At 34.0% G+C, this 11,202-nt stretch overlaps 4 protein-coding genes across 6 annotated transcripts; 2 read left to right on the top strand and 2 right to left on the bottom strand.

The window, feature by feature from the left end:
* Positions 1-136: 136 nt before the first annotated feature.
* Positions 137-3,924, bottom strand: Tace (ADAM 17-like protease Tace). 3 transcript variants are annotated; one of them, XM_076800028.1, is made up of 14 exons: positions 3,643-3,924; positions 3,415-3,565; positions 3,184-3,284; positions 3,006-3,127; positions 2,784-2,934; positions 2,519-2,700; positions 2,252-2,446; positions 2,058-2,196; positions 1,761-1,915; positions 1,580-1,660; positions 1,306-1,514; positions 1,003-1,241; positions 750-865; positions 137-689 (listed from the first exon to the last, which is right to left on the bottom strand). In XM_076800028.1, the coding sequence occupies exons 1-14, from the start codon at positions 3,698-3,700 to the stop codon at positions 381-383; spliced, it is 2,208 nt and encodes a 735-aa protein (XP_076656143.1). In that variant the 5' UTR covers positions 3,701-3,924; the 3' UTR covers positions 137-380. The 3 variants fall into 3 exon arrangements, with proteins under 3 accessions (XP_076656143.1, XP_076656144.1, XP_076656142.1); XM_076800029.1 differs by having other exon boundaries at positions 2,519-2,697; XM_076800027.1 differs by having other exon boundaries at positions 2,519-2,709; positions 3,643-3,923.
* Positions 3,925-4,556: 632 nt separating this feature from the next.
* Mora (cysteine and histidine rich domain containing protein) lies at positions 4,557-6,191 on the top strand. The gene is made up of 4 exons (XM_076800036.1): positions 4,557-4,747; positions 4,847-5,409; positions 5,474-5,662; positions 5,735-6,191. Exons 1-4 carry the CDS (start codon positions 4,669-4,671, stop codon positions 5,924-5,926), a joined length of 1,023 nt encoding a protein of 340 aa, XP_076656151.1. The 5' UTR covers positions 4,557-4,668; the 3' UTR covers positions 5,927-6,191.
* Positions 6,192-6,397: 206 nt separating this feature from the next.
* On the top strand, positions 6,398-8,361 carry LOC143360877 (esterase AGAP003155). Its single transcript, XM_076800037.1, has 5 exons — positions 6,398-6,603; positions 6,671-6,830; positions 6,937-7,131; positions 7,198-7,338; positions 7,403-8,361. The coding sequence occupies exons 1-5, from the start codon at positions 6,583-6,585 to the stop codon at positions 7,543-7,545; spliced, it is 660 nt and encodes a 219-aa protein (XP_076656152.1). The 5' UTR covers positions 6,398-6,582; the 3' UTR covers positions 7,546-8,361.
* Positions 8,362-8,780: 419 nt separating this feature from the next.
* Elob (transcription elongation factor elongin B) lies at positions 8,781-9,925 on the bottom strand. Its single transcript, XM_076800039.1, has 3 exons — positions 9,641-9,925; positions 9,457-9,550; positions 8,781-9,265 (listed from the first exon to the last, which is right to left on the bottom strand). Exons 1-3 carry the CDS (start codon positions 9,641-9,643, stop codon positions 8,991-8,993), a joined length of 372 nt encoding a protein of 123 aa, XP_076656154.1. The 5' UTR covers positions 9,644-9,925; the 3' UTR covers positions 8,781-8,990.
* Positions 9,926-11,202: the final 1,277 nt, after the last annotated feature.

Here is an 11,202-nt window from a genome sequence, read left to right as displayed (position 1 = left end):
TCTAAAGTCACACTAATTTTGTAGAGTACCCTTTATATGTATTATACGTACCCTTTCAAACAAATTGCAATGCTGCAGTTTGATCAGCTTTTCGATTTTTTATTTCTTTTTTGTGTAGGTTGTAAGTAAAACTGAATACAAATGTAATTGTGTTTATATAAAGTTATATAATAAGTACATCGGTAGGACTTATGAAATATACATGTTGTGATTGATTTGGTGCATTTTCACTTAAATTATTTATATGTATATATATTACTTTATCATCGTTCAAATAATATTTGTATGTACATAACAAATAAAAAATGTATGCACTGTAAGACATGAGAACATGCATGACTAGAAACTTCATTACACATAGTACAGTGTGCAGAAATAATTTACGATTGCTGTGAAACTTGTTGCATTCTTTGTCTTTGTAGATCTATATAAATAGATTGTCTGTGTTCGTCAGGATGAATAAGTTCTTCCGTATGCTTCCAGCGCCATTTCTTTTCACTTTCTTTGACGCGCCTGTGGTCGATGTAACTGATAACGCAACTAGTCGGAATCCATATGATGGCACTTATAATAATAACTGCACCTACTATATTGTCTTTTAAAAATCGCATCACTTTATTTATATTTATATCCTCGATTATGTCCCAGAATCTTTCGACCACATCCTGAATCGTCTTCTCACAGATACCCTAAAAATATTTTCAAACTTTACATTTGTACATTTACACAGTGTAGCTAACTAATATTACCTTATTGCAGAAGCCTTGAATGCATGGGGTTCCATCAGGCAAAATATCTTGGGGATCTATGGGGAAGCATGTTTCGTTCAAGCTCATTCTACAGCACCTTTTACATGCATCTCCAACTGTGAATAAAAATTTATTATGCAAACCTAGATTTTACAGTACACCGAACAAATTAATGGGGTATCGACCCATGTTTGGAAAAACAGCTTGGGAAATGAGAATACCCTCTTCATGGAACTATGAAAAGTGAACGTACTTGTGTCGCACATACAGCTTTGCAAGCCTTGTGTCTCGCAGTATGGTACACACTTTCCAAGTCTGCATTGGCCTCTCTCAAGACAACCTGTTCCATCTTTCATAGGTGGAGATCTAGGGCATTCACTGGACGCTCCTGTGCAACGTGATTCTTGTTCACAAGTAGCATATTGAGCGTCTCTACACTTCACACCCAGTGGCATGAATGCACATCCTTGGCAGCAAGGTGAATTCTTGTCGCTGAAATTTATTTTTCACGTTTATCACGTTTCAAGGAGAACTGAAAAATTATATTTCTACTCACCTACAAACTGCTCCTTGACTAATACGTAATTTACAATTTTTATCACAACAAGCATCATTATCTTCGGTTCCAAGTAACCCAGCATCGCATTCTTCGTCCCCTTCGACGCGCAGATTACCGCAAAACGATTCTTCCGGTTCGGAGAAACAACGACCTGATTTTGCTTGTAGAACTTTCCGAATAGATCTTAAACTACAGGGTGAAAAACGCTGCGCGAATACTATAATTAGTAGTAGTATAAGTGCATAAAATCCGCTGTCTGATGATAGTTTACCTTATTATTCACATCGTATCCGCTAACACTATATGTATACATTAAGTACGAGCCTCCTTGACTAGCACTCGGACTGCATTCCTATTAAATTTTCAGAATTTTCAAGCAATTAGAGATCCACAGAAGTAATCATGTTTTTCCTAACGTTCTACTAAATAATGATCAAAAATAGATGCTCTACCGTCACATCTGGATCATGTTCAGAACCCCAATTATGCCCAAATTCATGTGCAGTAACTAAATCAGCTTCTCTGGTAATTACCCTTTGCCCATAATGATTTCTACTAGAACTCAGTCCTGAATTAAGATACAGTGTGTAGCCATTCTTAAAATACTCTGCAACAGTGTTTGTTGAAAGTTTGTTTTAATATTCGTGGATGAAAAATATTAGGTCAATGCAAAAGTGTTGTATTTTAATGCGAATTGGGCACGAACTTTTGCACTAACCTGATGCTAGAAAAAACGTCTTTTAATATACCTGGTGTACAAATTCCACCCACTGAGTTTCTACGAGGTGAACCTACATACGCTAATCCCAGTATACCACCTTCAAATTTTAAGTCGGTGAATAAATGAGCTAAGCAAAAGTCCTTATGACTGTATTCCCGGCTGAACACCTAAATGAAACTATATTAATTACGAAACATTTTCAACGATGATTAAAAGATGTACCTCTAGTAATGTGCGCACGTCCCATTTATCTCTGATCATATTATAATGCGTTTCACCGCCTCTTACGCGAGTTGGTTCGCTATGAACAACGATCTTCTTAATAACGAAACCCATTCCTTTAAAACCATCTTGTTCTTGCCGATCTTGCCACAAGGTATCGTTATAAATTTTATGAACTCTATCGATTAAGCTTATCTACGAAGGATATAAAGAACATTATCGTGAAACAAGACGCAGCAATAGATTCTTATAGGAATATAGTTTTACCAAATAATTGATTGTTGTTTTTGTACTACTACCACCCATCTCTTGATAAAAACGATAATCAGCGACTAGTAACAGAGGGCATCTTGTTTTCGTAGGTGTATATTCGTATGTCTCTGTTTGTCTTTTTGTCCTGGAATGTTTGTCTTTTGTAACTCCTTCTTTGATTTCTTCCCTGAGATCTACTGGAATGTCTTTAATATATACAGACGAATAAATAAAAGCAGTGCATTGTTTAAATAAGTATCTACGACAGATAGTGACCAACCTAATTCTTCTTTTACATATCCACAAGTTTTAGGAGCACCGTGAGTATGTCCCTCTCCGTTTTCAATATGCTCCCAACTTAATTTAACGTCTGATGATTTATAAACAATCATTGTTTCATTACCTAAATGAGGCAAGTGCCTCCAGGATGGCTGAATATACAACATAGTTGTAATTACTGTGAGAATGAATCGTTCTTATTGAAATCTGATGAAAGTAATACCTCAATGTGAAATGTTTCATCAGCTATTGTAATACTGGCAGTAAGAATTCCATCATCGATATGCACTTGCGCGTGAGAGTCAATTTCACCGAATACACGTCCATGATAAAACCTTTCATGGTCTGAAATATTAGAATTTGTTAACATGTACTGCATAAATACACGTGTATTATTTTACCTAGATGAACAGTTTTCTCTTCTCCATCGCCGTTAACTTCGTACGCTTTGAATTTCGAGTGAATGACTTCCCTTCTCGGTGTTAAAATTAAACGAAAGTATCTAGAAAAGAGAAAAATGTGGATGGCTAATACTTTACGTGAAAATGGTTGTTTAATTCATTTATTTTGGAATATATACTAGGGTTTATAAATTTTGATAAATAGTAATTGATAAATAACAATAACCTTACCGTCCATGGGAATAAAATTCTAATTCGCTTATTTTATTATAAGGATGATAACTGTGTTGGATACCCCGCTTAACAATTTTGTGTTGCCAATGAGACGAGTGAAGAGTTTCGTAGTATCTCAAGTTTCTATGAAGTCCGTCGACAATGACATCTTTTTAAAAATAAATTACCGAATTAGGATTAATTATATAATAAAATAATAATACATTGGGAATAGAGGATACTTACTACTGTGGTGAATAACAAAACACATGCAGTATATAAGCAGAGTAATTTGAATTTCCATGTTTCACACAGACGTATAATACGATTATAATACTGACACATTCCTGTTTTATTGCAGGGATCCTAGTTCATGTTGCACACATTGTTTCTCTTATTTTTCTAGATTATGTCAGATAGGTTCTCCAAACAAATTATTCATTGTCAAGTCATACTGATATCAGCTGATACCAGAAACGAGAGTGTACGCGCTTATGGTTTCTGTGCATCAAGTATAGTGCTGCACCGAGTCGTAAACGTACACACTAATGTTAATACTAATTACGTCAATTAACCGCTTGGTGCACTACTATCGCTTGTGCAACAGTTAGAAACACGACCATCTAAAATTCCGTAAATGTTGCTTCTAGTATATTTTTGGTTCCGGAAATATAACTATAAAATTCAGTTTATTATTGGTGCACGATAAATTAATTAAAATTTGATATATTTTATCCGTAATTAAATGAAACCTTAAAGAAGGCGCAATGTTTATTTAATTGCAAGTCTACAAAAATGTGAATTTATATCCATGAATTTCACGTTCTAATAATTACATATAGTATTTATATAGTGTAAGTAATAGGAGAGTAAAATATTGTTTAACTTTCTTGAAAAAAACCTTAGGATCAGGACTATTAGGGTAATGTGTCTATTTTTAAATATTGCATTCGCCACGATGGAGGAGTTAAATGAAAAATGAATCGATTCCAAATTTTGCACTGACCCCGCGATCACGGAGGATTTTTGCTACATATTATGCGTATGCCGCGTTTAGAAATCGTGTATAGATCTTCTAGAATGTGCTAGAAGTTTTTCGGATCTGCAGGTTCAGAGACGACGATATATTCAGTTTTGATCTATCGGAGGCAAGAAGTGTCACGATTCTCTCTTGAATTTGACGGACTCGAGTTCTCCTGTGACGTACAGTGTCAAGCAAAATTAATTTAAACAAACTTGCCTCCCTTTTCATTCAAATCAAATTACATAGAAATGTCGCAAGAAGCAACACTGTTACACTGCTATAACCGTGGTTGTGGGAAGAAATTCGATCCCAATAACAACAAAGAAGGTATTTTATTCAATTTCGTATGACAAAAGCTTGAAAATATATCTACTTAAACAATGATTTCAAATTATTTCCTGTCATAATTTATAATTCTACTTTCAGACGATTGTGTTCATCATCCTGGCCACCCGGTGTTTCACGACGCTTACAAAGGCTGGTCTTGTTGTAACAAGAAATGTACGGATTTCACTGAATTCTTAAATATTAAGGGTTGTACGAAATCGTGCCACTCGAACGTGAAACCACCTGAGCCAGAGAAACCTGCGGTGGATAAGTCTAAGGCCAACGAAGTGATAGAAGTCATTGCTCAGCCTCTTAATAACATACCTGTTCTGAAAAGGCCTCCTTTAGACACTCCACGAGTTACTTTAATACCGACTGTGTCGCCTGCGTTGTTAGAACAAATTAAGGGATTAAAGTCATTAGAACTAGGAACTATATCTGAAGCTAACATTCAAATTGGACAGTCCTGTACAAATAATGCATGTAAAGCTACGTATAACGGGCCAGAATCTAACAATGAGATCTGTAATCATCATCCTGGCACACCTATCTTTCACGAAGGCATGAAGTATTGGTCATGTTGTCAGAAGAAGACTACAGATTTCTCTACGTTCTTAGAACAACCTGGGTGTACTCAAGGACAACATACGTGGATCTCTAAGGTAAAATGAGAATTTTAATTATTCCGTACTTGCAAAATATATTAAAAATTTGATTCCTTTTCAGACTGTTGGTAAAACGAAAGAATGCAGATTGGATTGGCATCAAACAGGAACATTCGTTGTGGTTTCTGTTTTTGCTAAGAAGTATCTGCCAGACTTGTCAACAGTTAAGTTGAATCCTATTCGTTTAACTGTGGATTTATCTTTCGCAGAAGATAATTCTAGATACTCTCGCGACTTAGAATTAAGAGGGGTAGGTATTTGAAGTCTTAAACAATCTTTCAACGAGGTATCACACTACATATTCATACTTTAAAATTTGCAGGTTGTCGATATTGCACAGAGTAGTGTTAGTATGCTTCCTACTAAAGTAGAAATCAAATTGAGGAAAGCCGAGCCCGGCTCATGGGTGAAATTATATTTCCCTAGAGAAAATAAGATAAATACCGAAGAAAGTGTCGATAATGATGAGACCAGTAGCGCACAAGTAGAAGCTGTCGATCTCAGTGATCTTTAAGCATAAATATATGTTTCGCTAAGGATACCATTACGATTCACGTGTTATATTATATTTAAGGATGATACTTTAAGTTTAAGGTGTATAGAAATATTATTTTCTTAACGCTGTCGGAATTACGTTTCCGAAAAGAAAAATTGGTATAAGTCCTATTTACTTTGTTATTTTCATAGGGAAAGATACTCGAGAAATCATTAAACATTCATATTTAATGCGTTCTCTTTTATCTATGATTCTCCCAAAGTCAATAAATCATTTTCCATTTGATCTGTGTTTCATTACATGTAACATGTAAATAAAAGTTTAATTATACACGAGAAAATAGTCTAACGTGGATGTTTAAAATAATAAAGCTTCCTATTTGCGTTACAATTTTTAACATTTTTAGCATTGATCAGAACCTACATACATCATTTTTTAGCATGGATCAGAACCTTCCTCTCCGGTTTTAGTTTGAGCTCCACTTGAGCTTAGCGTGCGCGCTCAGTCAGTCAGTCGAGACTAGTGTTATCGTGTCATCGTTCGAGTAAATATCCAAACAACTTATATTTTATTTTATATTGTATGCATACAAAATGTATGAATGACTTATGAAGCAGTTGTGATCCAGTCTTATTCTCTAATCAATCAAATCACCGAACATATCCATCAATGCTATGGCAAATATAAAATTAAGGGTGAGCAATTGTTACCAATTCCAAGTATAAATAAATATACATCGTCTTCATAAAATGTACATTTCAGATACTTGCCATTCACGGATACGCTCAATCAGATACTATTTTCTACACAAAATTGGGCTCCTTAAGGAAAGGATTAAAAAAAGAAGTGGAGTTTGTGTTTTTGAGAGCACCGCATAATGTTCCAATGAAACTTAACTTTGGTATCGATGAATCAGAGGAAGGTATCATTTAAACAATATTGCCTTTGTAAAGTAAACATCCACTGAGTTTTTATACAACTATGAGTGGCTACATAGATTTTAAACAGTAGTTTATATTGTTTTTTAGGATATGGATGGTGGTTCAATACAGAAGACCATGTATTCAAAGCAACTGTACCAAGTAAATTATGTGTAGGTTTTGAAGATAGTGTAGCTTCAATTGAAAAAACATTTCAAGAATCTGGACCATTCGACGGTATTTTGGGATTCTCGCAAGGAGCAGCGTTTGCTACTATACTTTGTTACATGCAACAGAAAAAATGTAAACAAATATTTTGGTAGTATACACTGTGCAAAGAAATTGTAATTAAAGGCATTTATGTTTCAGTACTGCAAGCTGCATTTAATTTTGCAATTATTATATCAGGATTCCATTCATTGTGTGCACCTCATGCAACATATTACAATGACAAACTAGATATACCTTCTTTACATATTTATGGGGAAACTGATCAAGTTATCCCGACAGGTCAGTTTTGCATTTATTAAATTAGATTTTAGCAATATACTATCCAAATATTGTTGTTTTACAGAAATGGCAGAAAAAGTTCACGAATTATTCATAAATAAGAAGATAATAAAGCATGAAGGTGGTCACTATATACCAAGCAAAAAGGAGTTTTACAAAGACTTTATTATGGAAATGTTATTGAATAAAAGCAAAAATAATTGTTAATGTTTACTTATTGTACCAGAGAATATTTAAAAATTACCACAACACGTAATAATGTTACAATAATACTGGTACCAGGTGCTGATTTAGTGTATTTTAAGTTTATTTTTCAAGAAATAGACCATAGAAAGTTTTGTAATTGATTAGTTTATTGTTGATCTATATTTAAATATTTATAGTTTACGAATCACATGTGTACAAAATGAATCTTTAAATTTTGTTAAAACCCAAGCTCTCTTTATAGTCACATTTTATTTGTTTTTAACGTATACCATTTGTTCTGTCATTTAGTGTACAACAAAAGATTTTCGTGGAGTCTAAAATATTTATAATCATTAGTAAAACATTAAATATTATAAATTCGTAATATTAGTAGATTTGATTCATATTAAACAATCAAATACAAACACCATAAAATATGTATTAGAAAAATCATTAAACGTTTGTATTTAGATTTTTATATAGCAATCAATCTAAGAACACGAATGCAATAAATTACAACGAACATATCCGATAACATAATCATTTACTATTTTACACTAATTTGAAAGTTTCGTGGTTTCCAACCTAAGATTATGTGTACAAACTAAAATGTAGTAAATCATACCTTATGTTGTTCAATGGAGCAGTGTAAACTAATTTCTTACATTAGTTACATTATTCAGATCATGCATATTCTCGTGAAAGGAGTATTACTTTGTAGTTAAGATGATACATATACGTTTCATGTAAGTATCAGATATTGAATGTACGAGCAAATATTAACTGTATTGGTTTGTATACTGTAATTCACCATAATTTTTTGAATTAAAATATGCAGATTTATTGCATAATCCACTATTGCAGAAAAACATACATGTTATTGGCGTTATATATGAAATGTCCTTAGTAATGCTGATAATAGTGATCTTCATTCAATGAATTCTACACCATTGTGTTTAAGTGTACACAAATTGACATACATATTATGTGAATACTTAAATTCAGTTCAGAGTACTCATAATTTAAATCCAATTTTATCTTCAGATGTTTTATCATTTTTTTGTGATACAAATGGCATAGAAATTTTATATTTATAATTCTATGTAATAGAAGTATTAATCACATTCTTCGTCTATCAAAATGATTGTTTATCAAGTAGATTATAAAACGTAAATGATTATACAAACTAATATTTAAATGCTTCCATGATCAGTGTATTTTCATTGCATGAATACGATAAATATCAATGTTATTGATACTTGGTAAAATTTCATCATTTATTTCGTGTTCCATTGGAAATTTCTGAAAATTTGTAATACTAAATAAAATATATTCAGAAAATATTTTGAGAGTATGCAATCAAGTTATAACAGATTCATGTTATTATGTTCTAAGATCTGCCTCATGTTTACTCAAGCTGACAATCATAAAATTATATTCAATTAAACAACTTATTGTCAACTGACTCAATGCTTAGGAATGAGACTAGGCAAATGTTCGAAATCACTGCTTTCTTGAGACTTCATCACATCTGGTAGATCAGGAGGTAAAGAGTAAGGAGTCATTGATAAGGGTTCGAATCGACCATTTTCTTCGCGTATAGCCAATCCCACTAATGCAGGACATTGTGGTTTTGCTGTTGCCGATGTTATTCCGTATGCTGATAAGCTCGATCCATTTGACATCACTATATTGTCCTTGTTGTACAACTGTTGATTCGCAGGTGGTATTTTTATTATACCTACAAGACAATGGTTAATCTATTACTTATTCCGAATTCTAATTTTATATTTGGTTGACAGGAAAATACGTAAAGATTTATACATCAGGAAGAAAAAACTGACAGTATTGATTGAACAGTGATGTCATACTTGAGAGAATTGTCAGATTTAGTTTCATTTATTTGCGGATATATAGATCATGCATTTTTACCTTCGATCATACTCTTAAGTTCCAAAACCGAGGTATGCTCAGTCGCATTAGTAAATATAGTCATATTCTTTCGTCGGACCATAAGAAATACATCCTACAACGAAGATTCTTTTTGAGGTTATGTAAATTTGAAATAAATTGCTTAAATATTATTAGTAATAATAGAATATCAATCAAAACTTACCATTATATATTTAATACTATTACAACTAACACTGATAAGAACGACTGTTAAGCAGCGTTTGACAAGCCTCCTTCGATTGTTGTTGTGTTGCTGATTCACAGGTTAGAGGGAAAAATTTAAGTAAGGGAGACATTCATGGGCATCTGTGTCGTATAAAAGAAGCTTTACGATTGGCCCCGTCTTTTCAACTGCATACGCGATATTTACATGTAGTGAATTACCCAATTTTTCAACCAATTACGCGCTGATTTTCAATCTTATCAGAAATGGTAAAATCAAGAATTACAGATAATACGCGACGATGCGCTGATTGTTCGAACTGATAAATTCTAAGTTGATTAATATCAATATTATATAGACAATCCTTGCAAACCCTTAAAATTGAGATAGACAGAATGCGAGATTTTAATACAAGCCAGTTTTTGAAATAAAAGAAACCGGCTTGCATTAAATATTTGCATGTTAACCCTTTGCACTCGGCGCTATTTTCATTCTAAAACTAAATTTTTCTTCCGTCTTAGAATATTTTCATTTTATTCGTACGAAACTGATCCGATTTCCACATATAATATTTAAATGTTTAGTACTTTATTAAATACAAATTTTGTAACATGTTTTGCAATTTCTTTGAAATAATGCCACAACAGTTTCTAGTGGTGCTTCAGAGTCACCACTCGAGTGCAAAAGGTAAATATCAAAAACGAGATGTTGTTGGATTTTTCAAAGTGTGCTAAGTCTCGCGAGGTATTTCTGTGCATTCGCTTCGAAATTCGAAAGTTTAAACCCTTTTCGAAGCTATATATATTTTGACGCCAGAATTCGGTCATTTCCGGTATGTTCGTTACATATACGACCTTATGAAAGTGCATTTATATGCACGAGTGCATTTACTCGTACCACACAGGAACTTTTAAATACAAGGATATTTAATAATGTGTACGATCTGTTTTGGATGATTAGCGGTGCCTCAGAGGGTGCGAAGTGGTGTGAAAGTGAAAGGGGTGTGAATGTGAGGGACAGTCGAGCGTAAAGAGTTAAATGATATCCTATAGTTTGAGCCTACGTATGATATCTTGAGAAGATTAATTTTTGAAATTGATTGCAATGCGTATTGCGTTTGCGACGGTGACGATAATTATGCAGCTCATGAAGTAGGAAATGCGTATTTATCTTTTAACGCTCTAGCATCGGTATTGTGTTTTGGGTTCTTGATATTCGTGCAGGAAGTTGATAAGATCCGTGGGGGTGTAAGCGGAGGCTAATTCACGCGTATCGTTGGTTTCCAAGGGAAGGTCCTTGGCCTTAGCGTCGAACATTCGTGAATGAATTTCCCTTCCGCAATGACGTCATTGGTTACCATCGGCCCGACACAGGTTCGTCCATGAGAAAAGCGCGATCTATGAAGAAGCGCTTGCGCTTTTCGGGACGACCCCTGTGCGGCGCTTGCGAGCTTTTTCGTTAGACTCCGTGGAGGCTCCGGTGCCTTTTCGGTCACAGCTCGAAGTTCCCCTGCGACGAGAACGAGATGTGACCGTGTGGCACCTGTTGTCGGACCACATCTT

Source organism: Halictus rubicundus, chromosome 14 (genome assembly GCF_050948215.1).
Source record: "Halictus rubicundus isolate RS-2024b chromosome 14, iyHalRubi1_principal, whole genome shotgun sequence".
NCBI lineage: Eukaryota > Metazoa > Arthropoda > Insecta > Hymenoptera > Halictidae > Halictus > Halictus rubicundus.
The sequence above is the reverse complement of the archived record's forward strand: the minus strand, read 5'-3'. Positions and strand labels throughout refer to the sequence as shown.